The 22,142-nt window shown below is 41.4% G+C and overlaps 2 protein-coding genes across 2 annotated transcripts in view; both read right to left on the bottom strand.

Moving 5' to 3' along the window:
- ifngr1 (interferon gamma receptor 1) overlaps nt 1-22,142 on the bottom strand; it is a 467,767-nt gene that overhangs the window by 400,435 nt on the left and 45,190 nt on the right. The gene's annotated exons all lie outside the window — the stretch shown is intronic.
- Nucleotides 18-16,260, bottom strand: LOC122976653 (mucin-5AC-like). Its single transcript, XM_044345237.1, has 3 exons — nt 15,539-16,260; nt 1,237-2,515; nt 18-1,193 (listed from the first exon to the last, which is right to left on the bottom strand). The coding sequence occupies exons 1-3, from the start codon at nt 16,258-16,260 to the stop codon at nt 18-20; spliced, it is 3,177 nt and encodes a 1,058-aa protein (XP_044201172.1).

Genomic DNA, 22,142 nt, shown 5'->3' on the forward strand with positions numbered 1-22,142 from the left:
ACCAAGGGTCAATCGGTCTAGACAACATATTCCGATGTGATGGACCACCTGGTCAGATGCAGTGCACCAGCTGCTCCAGTGGTAATCAAGTTGCAGACTATTGTGTTCAAGTCCAACAGCCTCAAAAGGCCAAACAAGGCAATAGAAAGGGTCGTTTTGGTCAGGGTGGCAGTGGAAGAGGAGGGGTCATGGGTGAAGGAGGGGGCCAGGGTGGAGGAGGGAGTCTGGTCATAAAAAAGGGTCATGGTGGTGGAAGGGGCTGGAGCATAGCAGGGGTTCTGGTCGTAGGAGGGAGTCATGTTGGAGGAGGGGGCATGGGTAGATGGGGAACAAGGAGAAGATGGAGCTGGCGTAGATGGGGAACAAGGAGATGGAGCTGGCGTAGATGGGGAACGAGGAGAAGAGTGAGCAGGCGTAGATGGGGAACGAGGAGAAGAGTGAGCAGGCGTAGACGGGGAATACGGAGAATAGGAATAGAGAATAGGAGTCTGGTCATAAAAAAGGGTCATGGTGGTGGAAGGGGCTGGAGCATAGCAGGGGTTCTGGTCGTAGGAGGGAGTCATGTTGGAGGAGGGGGCATGGGTGGAGGAGGGGGCATGGGTCGTTTTGGTCAGGGTGGCAGTGGAAGAGGAGGGGGCATGGGCGAAGGAGGGGGCCAGGGTAGAGGAGGGGGCATGGGTGGAGGAGGGGGCATGGGTGAAGGAGGGGGCCAGGGTAGAGGAGGGGGCCAGGGTGGAGGAGGGGGCATGGGAAGAGGAGGGGGCATGGGTCGTTTTGGTCAGGGTGGCAGTGGAAGAGGAGGGGGCATGGGTGAAGGAGGGGGCCAGGGTAGAGGAGGGGGCATGGGTGAAGGAGGGGGCCAGGGTAGAGGAGGGGGCCAGGGTGGAGGAGGGGGCATGGGCGAAGGAGGGGGCCAGGGTGGAGGAGGGAGTCTGGTCATAAAAAAGGGTCATGGTGGTGGAAGGGGCTGGAGCATAGCAGGGGGTCTGGTCGTAGGAGGGAGTCATGTTGGAGGAGGGGGCCAGGGTGGAGGAGGGGGCCAGGGTAGAGGAGGGGGCATGGGTAGAGGAGGGGGCCAGGGTGGAGGAGGGGGCCAGGGTAGAGGAGGGGGCCAAGGTGGAGGAGGGGGCATGGGTGAAGGAGGGGGCATGGGTAGAGGAGGGGGAACACGGAGAAGATGGTACTGGCTTAGATGGGGAACAAGGAGAAGCGTGAGCAGGCGTAGACGGGGAATACGGAGGATAGGAACACGGAGAAGGGTGAGCAGGCGTAAACAGCGACGGAGAGGATGGGGAACAAGGAGAAGAGTGAGCAGGCGTAGACGGGGAATACGGAGAAGATGGAGCAGGCGTAGATGGGGAACACGGAGAAGAGTGAGCAGGCGTAGATTGGGAACACGGAGAAGAGTGAGCAGGCGTAGATTGGGAACACGGAGAAGAGTGAGCAGGCGTAGACGGGGAATACGGAGGATAGGAACACGGAGAAGGGTGAGCAAGCGTAAACAGCGACGGAGAGGATGGGGAACAAGGAGAAGAGTGAGCAGGCGTAGACGGGGAACACAGAGAAGATGGAGCAGGCGTAGATGGGGAACACGGAGAAGAGTGAGCAGGCGTAGACGGGGAATACGGAGGATAGGAACACGGAGAAGGGTGAGCAGGCGTAAACAGCGACGGAGAGGATGGGGAACAAGGAGAAGAGTGAGCAGGCGTAGACGGGGAACACAGAGAAGATGGAGCAGGCGTAGATTGGGAACACGGAGAAGAGTGAGCAGGCGTAGACGGGGAATATGGAGAAGATGGAGCAGGCGTAGATTGGGAACACGGAGAAGAGTGAGCAGGCGTAGACGGGGAATACGGAGGATAGGAACACGGAGAAGGGTGAGCAAGCGTAAACAGCGACGGAGAGGATGGGGAACACGGAGAAGAGTGAGCAGGCGTAGACGGGGAATACGGAGGATAGGAACACGGAGAAGGGTGAGCAAGCGTAAACAGCGACGGAGAGGATGGGGAACAAGGAGAAGAGTGAGCAGGCGTAGACGGGGAATACGGAGAAGATGGAGCAGGCGTAGATTGGGAACACGGAGAAGAGTGAGCAGGCGTAGACGGGGAATACGGAGGATAGGAACACGGAGAAGGGTGAGCAAGCGTAAACAGCGACGGAGAGGATGGGGAACAAGGAGAAGAGTGAGCAGGCGTAGACGGGGAATACGGAGAAGATGGAGCAGGCGTAGATTGGGAACACGGAGAAGAGTGAGCAGGCGTAGACGGGGAATATGGAGAAGATGGAGCAGGCGTAGATGGGGAACACGGAGAAGAGTGAGCAGGCGTAGACGGGGAATATGGAGAAGATGGAGCAGGCGTAGATGGGGAACACGGAGAAGAGTGAGCAGGCATAGACGGGGAATACGGAGGATAGGAACACGGAGAAGGGTGAGCAGGCGTAAACAGCGAGGGAGAGGATGGGGAACAAGGAGAAGAGTGAGCAGGCGTGCTGTGCGTGTTTAAGCTTAGCGGTGCTTTGAGTTTAATGCTAATGTCAACATAATAACATGTTCACAATGACAAAGCTATGACGCTTACCATGATCACCATTCATTCATTTAACGTCTTACCATTTAGTTTTGCAGAAAAATGGTCATAAAGTAAAGTATTGGACAAATTAATATTTTGACCTGATGATGGCGCTGGAAGAAAAGTAAAGGGGATCAAAGTTATTTAAATCCATCCTCAGGGAGACATGAACGTCTGTACCAAAAATTAATGGCAATTCATCCAGTAGTTGTTGTGACATTTCACTCAAAATACAAACAAACAAACAAATGAAAAAACAAAACAAAACAAAATTGTCAATGTTGTGGTTGAGGAAAAGTCAGGGGATAATCAAAGAAGAAAGAAAGCCACACTGCTAGCATGGATAAAAATGCAACAATATTTAATAATCTAAAATCAAACTTTTTCATAGTGATATAATGACTCCCATCTAAAGACATATTATTCACAAAATATTAACACCAGTGTTGATGATGCTACCAAGTCTATACTTTTTTAAAAAATTCTTTATTTTGCTGTGGCTAAACAAGTTATTTTCACCAAAACTTGATGTAGTCTAAATTTATCAAATTCATCAGTATTTTTAATAATATTACCTTAACCCTATTACTTTTAACTCAGGAACCCTCTGAGTTCATGTGATAAACCATGCTCACGCCCATGTTATATTTTAATGTTAAGGATGATAAAGGAATGAACACCTAATGATAATCTAGATTAGTAAATACAATTATGCTTCAGAGAGTGGAAACAAATTTGTAACAAAATCAAGATTTGTCCCAACTCTGACCACTGTGTGTCCTCCATTGCTTTTTACTGAGTCTTAAGCACTCAGACCAAACATCACCTTGGATTTAGGTCCTATTTTTAAAATATTTTCTTTTTTTTTTTTTTGTTTGTTTGTTTTTTACTTTTTTAAATCAGTTTTATTAGTTTTTGTTTTTATATTTTGTGTTTACTTTAACCTGAAATAAAGAACAAAACAGGTTTCATTATCCTCAGTATTTACAGTACTAATATTGCTACTATCATTTCATCTGTATTTCTGTAACGCATTAGCAAATCTATCAATATTCTGTTTTTTTCTGATTAAAGCTTGGCTCAGCATCCATTCTGGTCTGTGTGTCAATCATTTGGTAATCTCTGAATAATAATACTATAATCTTTTACATAGTTTGGATTCTGTAGGTCAAACAGAACAAAGTGAGCCTTTTCTTCACCAGGTGTAGTCCCACTGAGCTTAGCCGCCTCTAGGGAGGAAGATGTTGAATGAGGGTGTGAGAGGGAGAGAGAGTGTCTGGCAGATGTGCGTGTCTGTAATATTTATAATTATTATTATCATCATCTCCTCCACACCTCTTAATAACAATAATAATAATAACAACAGCTACAATAGTAACAATAGTGATCAATAGTATTAATGAAAACTCACCAGGTGAGTTCTTGGTGATGTGTCTCTATATGTGGCTTCTATGAACACATTGAGTTATCTTTTCTTATTCTCTCTTAGATAAAATGGATCAAACAAAAGCCTTCTTCAGTGTCAGTTTCACTGTTTCATGTTTGCATGAAAGAATTTGAATGATTTTTGACCATTTAGCTACAGAAAGTGCTTCTCAGTGTCTTGGAAATGTAAAGTGCACATTATAGGCTGAATCATAAACATACTTCTTGGTTATAAAACTATGGACTAAGGATTTTTTTTTTCTGGGGCAACTGCAAAAGCTGCCACCACTTGCAAGCCTGTCATTATTGTTGCTATCACATACAGCTATGCATCTTATATTAGTGTGCTGAGTCTTTATTTTCCAGTGTGTTTCTTATTGTTTATTCCATTCCACTTGTTTGACCTGTATTTAGTTCCTCTATTGAAACCTCCCTGCTGGTATTTCATTTAAAGGAGAAACATTTCTTTTAGCCTAATCTTGTCTGTCTCACTACTCGTTTGACCACTTTATTTACCTCTTTCTGCTCTTCCAGTATCCCACAGAAAGTATAATTTTATTTAAATTTCCACGTTTAAAAAAAAAAAAAATGTTAGCCATGGTTTGTTTGTGAAAACTAAAATTTTCTTGTCATCCCACACAGAAGGTGATGTATGATCCCATGCAGTTCATTCAAAACAGCCTCTAAGGACCTCAAGCGCCAAAGATACACACAAACCTACAAAGAGAGGGGTGTTATGGGTAATCGTGCCTGCAGGTTACTGAAACTGTTTCTTTAGCTTCTTTGCAGTGGTTTCCTGTTTCTTTTAGAATCCACTTTAAAATCGTATTAATTACATACAGTAAGGCTTTACATGGCCTCACACTGGGTTATTAGGTGAATGTTTAACCTTTTTACCGTCCTCAATGTCTGATGGTCTCACTGTTAAAGTCTTTTAGCAGCAGTGGGGGGATAGAAAAAGACAACAAAGGTCCCTGGCTGGAATCGAACCAGGGACGTTGCAGTTATGAGGAATAGGTTTTAACTGTTAGGCCATCAGGATGCCCCTCTACTCAACATTTTCTGTTGTTGTGTTGTTGTTTTTTTGACAGGGAAGGCATAAACGTTATGTACAGTGTGGCTGTAAGCACGCCCAAGGACACATATAAAATAAAGGAAGAGTATCAACCCCAAATTTCCCAAATAAATGATGTTAATAATGGTAAAATGTACAATAAAAAAAAAATAAAATAAACAACAATAAAAATGTAAAACAAAAGTGGGTCATTTTGGAGGAACTTGAAAAAAATCAACTCGAGGGTGGTCATTTGTTGGTCATCTTCTCTTATGCCTCTCCATGTGAAACTGTGCAAAGCTAGGGGGTGATCATAGTATCCTTGACAAGATTGGCAACATCATTAAAATGAACAAATGGACAAATTATCCATTTGTGTTTGAAAAAGTATTCCTGCCTGGTGGACAATATGATAAAACAATTCCCACAAAAACAGAAAAAGCCCTCAAGAATATTGGAGATTCTATTGGTGGTCTTGCAAACATATTTCGCTGTTATTACCAAAAGCGAACACTGGTTTTAAGTGTTCTAGCTGCTCCAGCGGTGGAGAGGTTACAGAAGATTGTGTTAAATATGATGCATAAACTTGTCCAAACTTTTGACTGGTACTGTAATTGTAGTTGTTATTAGTTTCAGTTGTGAAAAGTAATTTTCATCCTCTTTTGCTACTGCCTCCTGTGGTGTACCCCAGGGTTCCATCTTAGGCCCCATTTTATTCGGTATTTTATTCAGTTTTAAGTTCTCCTGAGGTTGTCAAATGCTGGATGGCCAAACATTTTCTCCAGTTTAATGAGAGTAAGGCAGAGGTTCTTATTATCGGTCCTGAAAGTTTCACTCATGGTGTAGCCTATTTTCTTGGGCTTCAAGTGTTCACACATATGCAAGAAATCTGGGTGTATCTATTCTTGAATACTTTAAAATAAGACACATTCTGTTATCAGTAGTAACTTTTTCCAAATTATGTTCACAGTAAAAAGTAAAAATAAAACCATTTCTTTCTTCTGGAGATCTGGAGATTCTCTTAGATGCTTTTATTACTTCACATCTTGACTGCTGTAACTTTCTTTATGCAGGAATAAGAAAGGATGAGGTTGAAAGTTGTGAAGTGAAATGTCTTAACTATTGGATTGATAGCAATGACATCTGGTAGAGATATTCATGTCTCTCTCAGGATGAATTCTTATCACTTTGGGATCCCCTGACTTTTCATCTGGTCAAAATTTTAATTTGTTCTTTACTGCAGTCTACACTTTAGAATCACTTTGCTAAAAGTTAGTTTTAACTTCTTTATACCAAATATCTTATTAAGAATAAGAATAAGAATAAGAATAATGTGATCTGTCTTTCTACTTAGAAAAGAACGAACGCCTTAAACTTGTTTTAAACGTTTAAAATGTTTCACAATAACTGAAAAATAACAACTTTTTTTTTTAACGGTAAAACCAAATCTGCCTCTTCATCCTGACTTGTACATTGAGGAGGATTTCAGAGTAAACACAGGAGGAAGGAGATAAGGTCAGGATTATGCAAAGCCACTCATTTCTTTTTGCTCTGATCTAGAGGGAAATTAGGAAATACAGAGTTTTTAACTTAAAAAGAACCTTAAAAAGTGACTAAATGAATAAACCTCAAATTTCCCTTTTGGAACAAAGAAAACTCACTGAGCAATAGATGATTTTACCAGTTCCACAGATCTATGCTTCAGTTCTTGAAGTACAAAAGATGTCTCTGTATAGCCCAGTTTTATAGCATGCAGTAAAAGCATATCACCAATTTAATGAATGCTTACACAACTGCAATTCTAAAAGCATGTACATTGGAGACCATTATCGCGTACAAGGGGCTTTTGTTGTCATACATCCTAGAAAGTGAAATAATGAAGAATGAGGAAAAATAAAAGAAATCACCAGTAGGAACCACCTGACAGATGCTTCATTTTCAAGGCTGATACCAATATCAATATTTGAGAGTTACAAAATTGTGTGAAAAAGTGTGCTGTTATCTTTGTATTTAAACTATTTTGGAGTGTGTCCGGTTAGAACAGCCATAAACATTTTTGCCTTCTGACATGTTGTACAAAATATTTATTTTCTAGCATAACACAGCCTCAACTTGGTCTGTCTGCTGTTTGGTGCTCAGCAGGTAGTGCAGTGTGCTTATCAGAGTTTACTTTTTTTTCATACTGAAAACAGCTTTCTGTTGCTTGAAATGAGAACGCTGAGACCGAACTATTCAGAAAATTTGCAGTAAAACTAAAACTATACACTAAAAGAGGCTAAAAAGTTCCAAAGAGCTGCAGAGTTTACTGTTTCTTTTTCTTTTATTACAAAACAGACCTTTGGAGACCTTGTGCAACTGTTTTGTGTTTTGGACAGTTAAACCAAATCTGCCTCCTCATCCTGATTTACAGATTAATGATTAATGATGGAGGTTTCAGCAGAAACACAGAGGGAAGTTCAGGCTACAGTTATGTGTGAGGTAACACTCACAACAAGAGTTGGCTGTACCGCCCATTGGTAGATTCAAATCTAGCCTAATTTAGCCGAGTCTAATAGTCTAATCTCACTCTCAGTGAGAAAGAAAATAAGCCTATTTCCCAAAATGTTAATCTACATGACAATTTCTCCTGCTACTGCGCATTGAGATTAATGTTAAAACTATCTTTTTCTTGACTCTGTTCCTTTCTCTTTAAACCCAGATTAATTCAGGCTTGTTGCCCTAAAAAACCTAATTTTAATGATAAAGGTATGATTCATGATCCAAATGTGAACAAAAGGTTCTCCACAACTACAAAGTAAACTACAGCATTAGAAGCTGCTACACATCTCAAATGAGAACAAAGTCTTACTTTTTGTTTTGTGATGCTGTTAAAACTTTGTTTAAATCTATACTTTTTGTAAACACAGAAGGAAATCATGCCTATATTTTCTGCTATCAATAATAGGGGGAACCATAACATGCTTTTCAAAACCTATTTCCCCTTGATTTTGCAAAATGAGAGGACAGACCACTCAAATAGATCTTCAGTTAAAACCCTTGATCATTTATATAAGAGCAGACTCAGGAACATGAGCATGATTTAAAGTCTCATTTCGGTCCTTTAAGCTGTTTTTCCCCTCAGATTCAGGTTGGGGATGTGAGTGGGAAGGGTGAGTGTGGAGGAAGTGTTTGTGACTGGAGCTCCATTGCAGATAATGAGAGGGTATAGTGGAGGGAGTAGTGAAAATTTAAATTTTCTTGGAGGCTGTTATCTTGCACAGAAGGTGATGTATGATCCCATGCAGTGCATTCAAAACAGGCTCTTTGGTATAAAAATGACCATAATAAAAATGGTATAAAAATTTTTAAAATACTTGTCAATTGTCAAAACTTCACAGGGAGTTGAAAGGCCCTTTTGATTTTTAATAAGGCCTAACTTTTTCTGGGTTTGTCAATGATCCAGTAATCACAATGTTTCTGCTTGTAATATTTTGCAAATTTACCCAGTATCCCAATAATCCATACAATGGATTATTGGGACAAGTGGACCCAAACCATGCCAGCCAAATGCCCCCCACAGCATAACAGAGTCACTAGAACCCCTCACTGTACCAGTTTTCCTTTAATATGTCACCTGTCTGTACATTTAACAAAGTGTATTGTATTCTTTAATTGATTTTTTATGATCCAATGCCCCTGCACCATCAATGACATAAATTCTGTAAAACTACAAAATGTTTGTGCTTTGAACTACATCTCTCTGCTCTTTCTTCCCATTTACCACACAGCAGAAGTGTAGAAGGGAGTAACCTGAGATGCACTTCCCTCTGTGTTTCTACATCTCCAAGTTCAATCTGCAAGTAAGGATGAACAGGCAGTTTGGTTTTACTGTCTGAAATACAAAACATTCCCTTAACAAACATAGAATAAGTTCTTCGAAAAGACTTCTGTGTTCAGGTGCTGAGGAGTCAGCTGCAGTAAACAACATAAAGTGTCAAAAAATAAAGTTAGAAAACAACATTTAAGTACAGTAAAATGTGTTCACATTATTACCACCTATTGTCTTATTTTGTGTATTCATCTAAAACTGCAGAATTTTCATCAACTCTGCAGAGTTTTTTTTAGCCTCTTATGTCTCGTTGTCTTAGTTTTAAGCCACATTTACTGTGTGGTTCAAACCTTTTCAAACAGCAGCAGGCAGCTGTTTTCAGCAAACAAGCTCTGACAAACCAACTGTTCACTACCTGCTTGCAGCATCTAAACAGCAGACAGACAAAGTCTCAGGAGTTGGTGGAGAACTACAGAAGCACATTGCACAACCTGAACGATCCCAAGGACTTCAGATGCCTGTGCAATGTTGACATACTAATTCTACCATCCACGTTATTCAGTGACATTAATATCTCACATTGTTTCCAACCAAGGAGGAAAATAAAATCAAGTATAGTGTCATGCCTCTAACTTCTCAAACAGCAATGACTGATAACCACCTTTACCTTGTCTCATAATTACAAGATCTGGATCTTTTCTCATAACTATCAGATCTTTTCATAATTACAAGATGAGGCCTCCAATTTTTTCTTTCTTTGGTGAATGCAACGCACCTTCATGGAAACTAAATTAAAGCTAAAATGAGAGTGAGTATTGGACTCCAAATAATAATGCTAATGTTGCTTCATTTCTGCTGGTTGTGTAAGTAGGTAACTGTTTGCATGTAGAATGTTAGCCATTACAACTTTGTAAGGAAAATACATGGTGGTAGCTGTTTTTACTGTTTGTGAGTATTGAGGTTTTTCTGCCCCCTAGTCATTTAACTTCCTTAATCAAACTGCATTTGAAAAATATGTTCAAATAAGGGCATGGTGCCACTCTGAAGGTTTGGCTACGATCAACCTCTCGTCTATAAAAAAGCCCCTTCCTCTTTATTGTGTTCACTGCAGCACCGTCCCTCCTAACACTGAGAAGAAAACAGAGCGAACAGCTTCCATCAGGCATCTTTCTCCAGCAAAGGAGGTAAAAGATTTTCACTTTACTGTATTTATCTTAACTCTAACAAGGAAGGTAGCAACAAGCTCAAGTGCAAATTAGAACTCAAATTATGCAACTTTTAGGCCTTTAATGGAGTCTCCTGACACCTCGCAAAAATTTAAAATGTTTTTTAAGAAAAATTCATTAAGTCACATTAAACTGTATGGAAGTCCAGACTGGCCATGGTTGCCATTATTTTTAAAAATTCTGTCATCTAGAGATCTTGATGTTATCCACACACACCGTGGGTACCCAACAGGGCTCTATGAGGAGGCGACAGCATGACAAGGAAGCAGTATATGAGAGTATGAGTGTGTGTAACATACTATATTTAATGGCAGAGAAAAGGGTTATGCTGTGGGAATGGTTTGAGAAGTTTATATGGTTTGGATATATTGGCACATTCTGACATTTTTGGACTCTGGGTTGACATTGGAAGTCATTGTAACTGTTGTGATCCAAACTGACAACAGCTACAAACTTTTCAGTGCTTTTCATGCCAAGAGACAGTGAATATTTGACACTCCAAAGACAGATAAACCTACTTTAGCATTTATCATCTTAGCATTTTTTCATTTTAATTCAAATGGACAGTATTTCGATCTGACTCAGATCAAAACGCTGTTCATTTTAATTAAAATAAAAACTGGCTTTGGAGTAAGTGTGAGGGCGTTATTCTTTTTCTATTGGTGCTGACTTTTAATAGTCCTACACCTATGTGAAGTGTGTGTAATTACAGCCTTTTAGCATGTTGAAGGGCTAACTGTAAGCATTTTGATGTGTTGATACCATAACATGACAAACTCAGCTGAGCATTAAGTGCAGCCGATCTTTGAAGGACAGGTTCACAGTTTTTCAAGTGTGTCTTAAAACAACAGTCAGGAGCCCAAATGAACAGAGAAACATGTTTTTCTTGCTGTAATCATTCCTCCTGTTCATATTGACCATTAGAAGATCCCTTCATAATGCACTTACAATGTAAGTGATGAGGGCCAAAAAAATAAGTAAAAAACAAACAAAAAAACTTTCCCTTCAAGTGTGTGTAAATGTTACAATAGCATATATCTGTGCAAAAATGTATTTAAAAGTTTATCTGAAGCTAATATGAAGCTTCAGCATCCAAATGAGTCAAATCAAGTAGATATCTTTCAATGTTACAGTCTTTTTGGTGCCAAAGTCCCTCTTTTTGTTACTATACTTCCACCTGCAGCTCAACAGGGAAACACTGTCCGAGGAAACACAAAGAGGGAATTTGATGCTAAAAAGACTGTAAATGTGTCAGATATCCACTTAATACGACTAACTCAGACTGCTGAGGCCTCATATAAGCTTCACATCAACTTTTAAATGACTGTGTGGACACACTGTGTATTTTGGCCTCCATCACTTCCATTGAAAGCACATTTGAAGGATCTTTTAATATCAAGTATGAACAGGAGGAATGATTACAGCGAGGAAAACCTCTTTCACTGTTCATATGGACACCTGACTGTTGTTTTAAGACACACTTGAAAAATTGTGAACCCGTCCTTTAAGTGCAGTCAATCAGATTAGCTGATTAAGGCCTTTCCTCTGGCACCACCATCAGGCCAAACTTTACATTTTTGCCCCACCAGTGCTCAGAATCAGAGAAAGTCAGGTTTCCAAGTGACGTTGTAGTGAGATGCGCACACATGCAGGGGTGTAGAGAACAAACCAGAAGAACTGATGGGGTGTGGCTGATGGACTTCCGGGGAGATCAACATGAGAGGACTTTTTCTGCCAGAACCTCAGTGGTGGAAAAAGTATTCAGATCCTTTACTTACGTAAAAATACCAGTATAACAATTACAAAATACTGCATTATAGCGATAATGCAGTTTACCACCTCTAAACCTAAATTTAGAGATGAAATGTCTTTTTGTTGTAACTACTAACCACTCATAGACATCTGAAACGTGAAAAGGGGCAACAACTAGACACTGTTTGTATGAAAGCCAGAAAGGTTGTGAACCACTGATGTAATCTTTGACAATGTGTTGTGTTTTATGAGCTCATCATATGTTTTTGTCGTGTTAAATGTTAAACTGAAAAGTAACTACAACTGTCAAATTAATGTGCTGGAGTAAAACGTAGGATGACATGTAAATACATAAGTGAAGTACAAGTATCCCAAAGTTGTACCTAAGTACTTTTAATTCTTGAATAAATGTATTTAATTTCTTTTCCATTGCTGCATAACCTGCACAATCTGCAAAAGTAATGGGTGGAAAATTCAAGCCCCCCTTTCATCTCAGAGTGCATAATTATCCATTTGGCTCTAGTGTCTGTTCAGAGGTCTGGACTACAACAAGGCAGTTTCATGGCTTTATTGATATTCACTAAAATTAATAGAAAATACTGGCTACCTGTTTAAAAGTTAAATTGTAGAATATTAAATGTTGGCTTAAATGATTATTGTCTAATTTCTCAGCAGATATTTCCTGATTTGCAGTATCCTCACTGAACATGAATGAATGATCTATAACCTAAAGGTATGTTATTTTGCACATTTTCACATTACATTTAAATATGAAAAGCCAAAATTTAATAAAAATGGAAACTATATACTGTAGGTAGCACATGGTAAGTAGTAACGTATCCTGTGTTTAATAACAGAGAAGACCATACTTATGACTATACTTCCTTGTTATTATAATTAGCCCTGTTATACTCATGTTTGTTTAACAAAAAGTATCATCATTGTGCTCATTAACTTGGTCTGTGTGCAGATGGCTGGCCTGTGTTGGGTGGCGGTGATGCTGGCCTTCTTCCTGTCTGCTGAAAACAGTTTGGCTGCTGTGGACCAGAACAGGCTTGCAGAATTTGTAGATGGCATCCTGGAAGAGTGAGTTAACTTTTGATTCATTCACTGAAAGAATTTTGGGAACACTTTATTTTACAGGTCCCCCAATTTTACACTAATTTCCTGGAAATTTTCAGAGTAATTTGCAGGTATTTACCTATTAATTTTTAAGACATTTCACAGACAGAAAACCCTGACAACTGACAGAAAATGTTTAACCTATAACTAATAATAATAATAGAGAGCAAAACAATAACCAATAGACAGCGCTAAAACAAAATCATGGGCCCCATACATGCATATATGGAGAAAAAAAATGTGAATCTACAATAAGGAAGAATAACAATAAATTATTTACATATTGAATCTGGAATACTAATAATCAATAATATTTTAAAAAGTGAAAGAAAAAATATAAGAAAAAATATATGTCCATCCAAAAACATGTGAAACCAACTTCACATACTATCAATAAATTCAATTAATTTCCCATGCCTGTGCTTTTGTCTCAGCTCCCCCTATTGTTTATTTATGAGGCCTTATATATTATGTGGAATGCCACCCACGGCTGGTACATAATTCAGACCGATTATGTGTTTGTCAGACTCTGATGAAGACACGTTGGTCTGCTTGTTGCCTATGCTCAAAGAATAAATTCACTATATTATTTCACCTGACGACAGAGTGCCTTAGTTTTTTCCATGGTTGTCTGCACCACTTAAGGACAAATATCTAGCAGGAATTCCTGGATTTTGTTTTTTGTTCTTTTACCTGTTCCACTAAAGAGCACCTGTCGTATGGGCCATCAGAACCATGCAATACTTCCTCCTCCTGTTGTCAACCTAGTATGTGGTTTGACACACTACACACTGAAAACTAAGTATTTTGTCATTTAAAGAGTTAAGAGTTTTTGTAAATTAACAACTACACATGAACCCAAAAATAATGAATGAATACTTATCAGCCAAGCCAACTTAACACTTCTGTGTTTTCTTATTATTTGTACCAAATTGCACCATCCTCTGTAAAATGTCCTAAAAATTAACCATTAAATACCTGCAAATTACTCAAAAAATTCCAGGAAATTAGTATAAAATGAAAAGACCTGTAAAATAAAGCTTTACCAAATTTTGCCACCTCAGGATGTATTCAGATCACCACACTAGGACAAGACAGCGTGTACAGTAGGTGTGAAAATATGTTTCTGACCCCAGGAAAACATTAAGTCAGAGGGAGAAACTTGTGATTTTGTTGTAAAATTGATTGTGCTTTCTATATTAATGGTAATATAACAAAACAAATAGATATGATACTTAAACCTCTGTATTGTTAATGCATTAATAACTTTAAAGACCTTATACTTTATTATAGATAATATAGTTACTAATACTGTTCTATAGCTAGTATTTGCATTTTTACTACAAAGAACACAGGGCTTTACTGCCTTACTGTATAATTGATGCTCAATTCTAGGGTTTTAGTGTTTTTAAGAGAATAATAAGTCGTACTAAAAATATAGATTAAAATATGTTTTCACCCCAAAAACATGCAGAGAAGGTAGAATCCCTTTTTAGCCCTGAGTAGTGTCTGCAGTTGTACTTTTCAGGCTGCATGCAGCCCCAACAACCTTCAGCAATAAGGCAGGGCAGGCTGTATGTGTCCTGAGAGGCAAAACCCAGGGAAAAAAAGCCAATTTCGAACAGTACTGCCTCCCATCTTGGTCCACTGATAGCAAACTTAAAACACGCAGGCAGAAATATAGAAGTTGATTTTGATCTACACCTAAACTTTAATCAGCACGTTAAAAATCTTGCTAGCAACAATTCAGATATATTGCCAAAGCTGATCAATGTTCTACACAAAAAAGTTGAGCAAATGATTCATGCTGTCATTTGTTTTTCTATAAATTTAAGAATTTGCATTTTATATGGAAGAAACTTCAGATCTACTGTGTCCTGCAGAGGACAAACAAAGAAACGCTGCATTCTCTACAGAGTAAATGGGAGAAAGACAGCAGGGATGCCACTTAGTTGTCAACTTAGGTTACTGCCTTACAAATCAAACAACTCATATTGTGTTCTGCACCAAAATATCTAAGATACATGGTAACATTTTGTGCATGTTTTTTTCTTTGGCAGGTATGAAACAAAAGGCATGTTCAGTCTGGCTGTAAGCATCCCAGAGAACCAGAACCAGAACACGGACCAAATCCTTCAGCATGTCTTCAGAAGTGACCCTGGTAACAACGTGAGGAATAAGATCAACAAAGATGAGGTGTACATCGGCAGCAGGGTGGTTGCGGCTAAAGTTCTGAAACGGCCCAATGGAGGAGCTGATCATGCAGAGTCACGTGTTGTCGACCACTTGAACCGTTTGTACAACAGTTCTAATGCTAACGATATATTGCTTTTCTATGTTTATGCCTCCCCGTGTGTTGAAAAATGTACAAGTGAAGCACATCGGGAGAACATTCTCGGAAGAATAAATCACATTCGGCAATGGACTAGTTATGCTGTTGTGTTCTCAAAAATATTCATACCCAAAAATCGTGAGCCCAATACTGATCAACAACGACGTGAAGCCCTTCAGCGGCTTGGGACGTACCAGGTTAACCAAGGTTCAATCGGTCTAGACAACATATTCCGATGTGATGGACCACCTGGTCAGATGCAGTGCACCAGCTGCTCCAGTGGTAATCAAGTTGCAGACTATTGTGTTCAAGTCCAACAGCCTCAAAAGGCCAAACAAGGCAATAGAAAGGGTCGTTTTGGTCAGGGTGGCAGTGGAAGAGGAGGGGGCATGGGTGAAGGAGGGGGCCAGGGTGGAGGAGGGGGCATGGGTGAAGGAGGGGGCCAAGGTGGAGGAGGGGGCATGGGTGAAGGAGGGGGCCAGGGTGGAGGAGGGGGCATGGGCGAAGGAGGGGGCCAGGGTGGAGGAGGGAGTCTGGTCATAAAAAAGGGTCATGGTGGTGGAAGGGGCTGGAGCATAGCAGGGGTTCTGGTCGTAGGAGGGAGTCATGTTGGAGGAGGGGGCATGGGTGAAGGAGGGGGCCAGGGTAGAGGAGGGGGCCAGGGTGGAGGAGGGGGCCAGGGTGGAGGAGGGGGCATGGGTGAAGGAGGGGGCCAGGGTAGAGGAGGGGGCCAGGGTGGAGGAGGGGGCATGGGTGAAGGAGGGGGCCAGGGTGGAGGAGGGGGCTTGGGTGAAGGAGGGGGCCAGGGTGGAGGAGGGGGCATGGGTGAAGGAGGGGGCATGGGGAAAGGAGGAGGGGGCCAGGGTGGAGGAGGGGGCCAGGGCAGAGGAGGGAGTCTGGTCATAAAAAAGGGTCATGGTGGTGGAAGGGGCTGGAGCATAGCAGGGGGTCTGGTCGTAGGAGGGAGTCATGTTGGAGGAGGGGGCATGGGCGAAGGAGGGGGCCAGGGTAGAGGAGGGGGCCAGGGTGGAGGAGGGGGCCAGGGCAGAGGAGGGGCCATGGGTGAAGGAGGGGGCATGGGCGAAGGAGGAGGGGGCCAGGGTGAAGGAGGGGGAACAAGGAGAAGAGTGAGCAGGCGTAGATGGGGAACACAGAGAAGAGTGAGCAGGCGTAGATGGGGAACAAGGAGAATAGGAACACGGAGAAGGGTGAGCAAGCGTAAACAGCGACGGAGAGGATGGGAAACAAGGAGAAGAGTGAGCAGGCGTAGATGGGGAACGAGGAGAAGAGTGAGCAGGCGTAGATGGGGAACACAGAGAAGAGTGAGCAGGCGTAGATGGGGAACAAGGAGAATAGGAACACGGAGAAGGGTGAGCAAGCGTAAACAGCGACGGAGAGGATGGGAAACAAGGAGAAGAGTGAGCAGGCGTAGATGGGGAACACGGAGAAGAGTGAGCAGGCGTAGATGGGGAACACGGAGAAGAGTGAGCAGGCGTAGATGGGGAACACAGAGAAGAGTGAGCAGGCGTAGATGGGGAACGAGGAGAAGAGTGAGCAGGCGTAGATGGGGAACACAGAGAAGAGTGAGCAGGCGTAGATGGGGAACACAGAGAAGAGTGAGCAGGCGTAGAGGAGGGGGCATGGGTGAAAGAGGGGGAACACGGAGAAGAGTGAGCAGGCGTAGATGGGGAACGAGGAGAATAGGAACACGGAGAAGGGTGAGCAAGCGTAAACAGCGACGGAGAGGATGGGGAACAAGGAGAAGAGTGAGCAGGCGTAGATGGGGAACACAGAGAAGAGTGAGCAGGCGTAGATGGGGAACAAGGAGAATAGGAACACGGAGAAGGGTGAGCAAGCGTAAACAGCGACGGAGAGGATGGGGAACAAGGAGAAGAGTGAGCAGGCGTAGATGGGGAACACAGAGAAGATGGAGCAGGCGTAGATGGGGAACACAGAGAAGAGTGAGCAGGCGTAGATGGGGAACACAGAGAAGAGTGAGCAGGCGTAGATGGGGAACAAGGAGAATAGGAACACGGAGAAGGGTGAGCAAGCGTAAACAGCGACGGAGAGGATGGGGAACAAGGAGAAGAGTGAGCAGGCGTAGATGGGGAACGAGGAGAAGAGTGAGCAGGCATAGATGGGGAACGAGGAGAAGAGTGAGCAGGCGTAGATGGGGAACACAGAGAAGAGTGAGCAGGCGTAGATGGGGAACACAGAGAAGAGTGAGCAGGCGTAGATGGGGAACACGGAGAAGAGTGAGCAGGCGTAGATGGGGAACACAGAGAAGAGTGAGCAGGCGTAGATGGGGAACACGGAGAAGAGTGAGCAGGCGTAGACGGGGAATACGGAGGATAGGAACACGGAGAAGGGTGAGCAGGCGTAAACAGCGACGGAGAGGATGGGGAACAAGGAGAAGAGTGAGCAGGCGTAGACGGGGAATACGGAGAAGATGGAGCAGGCGTAGATTGGGAACACGGAGAAGAGTGAGCAGGCGTAGACGGGGAATACGGAGGATAGGAACACGGAGAAGGGTGAGCAAGCGTAAACAGCGACGGAGAGGATGGGGAACAAGGAGAAGAGTGAGCAGGCGTAGACGGGGAATACGGAGAAGATGGAGCAGGCGTAGATGGGGAACACGGAGAAGAGTGAGCAGGCGTAGACGGGGAACACAGAGAAGATGGAGCAGGCGTAGATTGGGAACACGGAGAAGAGTGAGCAGGCGTAGACGGGGAATACGGAGGATAGGAACACGGAGAAGGGTGAGCAAGCGTAAACAGCGACGGAGAGGATGGGGAACAAGGAGAAGAGTGAGCAGGCGTAGACGGGGAATACGGAGAAGATGGAGCAGGCGTAGATTGGGAACACGGAGAAGAGTGAGCAGGCGTAGACGGGGAACACAGAGAAGATGGAGCAGGCGTAGATTGGGAACACGGAGAAGAGTGAGCAGGCGTAGACGGGGAATACGGAGGATAGGAACACGGAGAAGGGTGAGCAAGCGTAAACAGCGACGGAGAGGATGGGGAACAAGGAGAAGAGTGAGCAGGCGTAGACGGGGAACACAGAGAAGATGGAGCAGGCGTAGATTGGGAACACGGAGAAGAGTGAGCAGGCGTAGACGGGGAATATGGAGAAGATGGAGCAGGCGTAGATGGGGAACACGGAGAAGAGTGAGCAGGCGTAGACGGGGAATATGGAGAAGATGGAGCAGGCGTAGATTGGGAACACGGAGAAGAGTGAGCAGGCGTAGACGGGGAATACGGAGGATAGGAACACGGAGAAGGGTGAGCAGGCGTAAACAGCGACGGAGAGGATGGGGAACAAGGAGAAGAGTGAGCAGGCATGCTGTGCGTGTTTAAGCTTAGCGGTGCTTTGAGTTTAATGCTAATGTCAACATAATAACATGTTCACAATGACAAAGCTATGACGCTTACCATGATCACCATTCATTCATTTAACGTCTTACCATTTAGTTTTGCAGAAAAATGGTCATAAAGTAAAGTATTGGACAAATTAATATTTTGACCTGATGATGGCGCTGGAAGAAAAGTAAAGGGGATCAAAGTTATTTAAATCCATCCTCAGGGAGACATGAACGTCTGTACCAAAAATTAATGGCAATTCATCCAGTAGTTGTTGTGACATTTCACTCAAAATACAAAGAAACAAACAAATGAAAAAACAAAACAAAACAAAATTGTCAATGTTGTGGTTGAGGAAAAGTCAGGGGATAATCAAAGAAGAAAGAAAGCCACACTGCTAGCATGGATAAAAATGCAACAATATTTAATAATCTAAAATCAAACTTTTTCATAGTGATATAATGACTCCCATCTAAAGACATATTATTCACAAAATATTAACACCAGTGTTGATGATGCTACCAAGTCTATACTTTTAAAAAAAATTCTTTATTTTGCTGTGGCTAAACAAGTTATTTTTACCAAAACTTGATGTAGTCTAAATTTATCAAATTCATCAGTATTTTTAATAATATTACCTTAACCCTATTACTTTTTTAACTCAGGAACCCTCTGAGTTCATGTGATAAACCATGCTCACGCCCATGTTATATTTTAATGTTAAGGATGATAAAGGAATGAACACCTAATGATAATCTAGATTAGTAAATACAATTATGCTTCAGAGAGTGGAAACAAATTTGTAACAAAATCAAGATTTGTCCCAACTCTGACCACTGTGTGTCCTCCATTGCTTTTTACTGAGTCTTAAGCACTCAGACCAAACATCACCTTGGATTTAGGTCCTATTTTTAAAATATTTTCTTTTTTTTTTGTTTGTTTGTTTGTTTTTTACTTTTTTAAATCAGTTTTATTAGTTTTTGTTTTTATATTTTGTGTTTACTTTAACCTGAAATAAAGAACAAAACAGGTTTCATTATCCTCAGTATTTACAGTACTAATATTGCTACTATCATTGCATCTGTATTTCTGTAACACATTAGCAAATCTATCAATATTCTGTTTTTTTCTGATTAAAGCTTGGCTCAGCATCCATTCTGGTCTGTGTGTCAATCATTTGGTAATCTCTGAATAATAATACTATAATCTTTTACATAGTTTGGATTCTGTAGGTCAAACAGAACAAAGTGAGCCTTTTCTTCACCAGGTGTAGTCCCACTGAGCTTAGCCGCCTCTAGGGAGGAAGATGTTGAATGAGGGTGTGAGAGGGAGAGAGAGTGTCTGGCAGATGTGCGTGTCTGTAATATTTATAATTATTATTATCATCATCTCCTCCACACCTCTTAATAACAATAATAATAATAACAACAGCTACAATAGTAACAATAGTAATCAATAGTATTAATGAAAACTCACCAGGTGAGTTCTTGGTGATGTGTCTCTATATGTGGCTTCTATGAACACATTGAGTTATCTTTTCTTATTCTCTCTTAGATAAAATGGATCAAACAAAAGCCTTCTTCAGTGTCAGTTTCACTGTTTCATGTTTGCATGAAAGAATTTGAATGATTTTTGACCATTTAGCTACAGAAAGTGCTTCTCAGTGTCTTGGAAATGTTAAGTGCACATTATAGGCTGAATCATAAACATACTTCTTGGTTATAAAACTATGGACTAAGGATTTTTTTTTCTGGGGCAACTGCAAAAGCTGCCACCATTTGCAAGCCTGTCATTACTGTTGCTATCACATACAGCTATGCATCTTATATTAGTGTGCTGAGTCTTTATTTTCCAGTGTGTTTCTTATTGTTTATTCCATTCCACTTGTTTGACCTGTGCTTAGATCTTCTATTGAAACCTCCCTGCTGGTATTTCATTTAAAGGAGAAGCATTTCTTTTAGCCTAATCTTGCCTGTCTCGCTACTCGTTTGATCACTTTATTTGCCTCTTTCTGCTCTTCCAGTATCCCACAGAGGGTATCATTTTATTTATTCTTACAAAGAAAAAAAAAATCTTTTGTTACCCATGGCTTGTTTGTGAAAACTAAAATTTTCTTGGAAGCCATCATCCTGCACAGAAGGTGATGTATGATACCATGCAGTGCATTCAAAACAGCCTCTAAGGACCTCAAGTGGGTAATCATGCCGGTCTAACTTCCAAACTTGCTTCACTGATAGCATCTCATCTTCTCTTTTGTTCTCAGTTGTGAATAAATTAAAAGGCAAGAATATGAATGTTCATGTAAGGGTACAGTACCACTCTAAAGGGTTTGACCATAGTCCTCCTCTTCTCTTTGTGTGTCTGTTCTTTCTGACTGTGTTCACTGCAGCAACACTTTACCTTCAAACACTGAGAAGAAAACAGAAGAAGTGGACGACTCATCGTTCTCCAAAGGTTGAAGTTTAACAGTATGTTGCATGATTGATGTCCACTTTACACAGGTTATACTCTTCAACAATAGATTTTACAAAAAGATTAAAACAAATGACTCGTTCTTCATTCGGCTTGATAATACTTTAAGTCAAAAATACGATAGATGCATATTCTTTCTGGATTTATATTGTAGGCACTAAATTGAGAAATGAGGCAACAGTCAGAGACATAACTGGAGCAAACTAACAGAGCATCACTGTGACAATAAACCATCTGAGTGACTGCTGACAAATAGTGATCAATAGTGACACATCTGGGTATCAATTCAGACTGACATCATGAAGTTCACCTTTATACCACCAGGAGGAGCCAAAGCGTTATCATCGACGACAGCATTCCCTAACCATCAGTTTACTAAAGTACACCATTCAATAAGATAGACCACGCCACACCATATTACTCTATTGTAAACCATCAGATTGAGGAAAAACCCAAATGTTACTGTTACTGTATCTGAAATCATGAAAAAATGTAAATAGTTGAGAAGAAATGCACAAAATAATATATGTTGTTGTTGGTGGGTAAAACAATGTATCTATAAAATATCAACCTGCCATCAGCTAAGAAAAAAAAACTCAGCTTTCACTTTTAAAGAGCTTTCATGAAGCCTTAGTGTGTCTGTATTTTCTCAAGCCAACTTCATGAAAAGGTTGACACAACTACAACATACTTAGGATACACTGATACACAGTCATGCTGATGGTTTCATGCTATTCCACTGATCGACACTGGATGGCAGTAAAGTGTTGAGAAACAGAGCAATGCACCAACAAACGCAAGAAAGAAAAAGACATGGATGTAAACAATGCAGGTTTCAAGTTCTTCCAAAAATCGGCTCTGCAAATGTATTATGAGGATGGAAATACAATAAACATGTATATATATTAGTCCTCAATGATAATGTTTTGGTGAGAAACACTGAATGTTAACAGAGTTTTTTAACTCCAAATAGTAACTTTGAGTACCAAAACTTGTCAACTTCCCTAAAGTTTTGGACAAAC

Source organism: Thunnus albacares, chromosome 3, assembly GCF_914725855.1.
Source record: "Thunnus albacares chromosome 3, fThuAlb1.1, whole genome shotgun sequence".
Lineage (NCBI taxonomy): Eukaryota > Metazoa > Chordata > Actinopteri > Scombriformes > Scombridae > Thunnus > Thunnus albacares.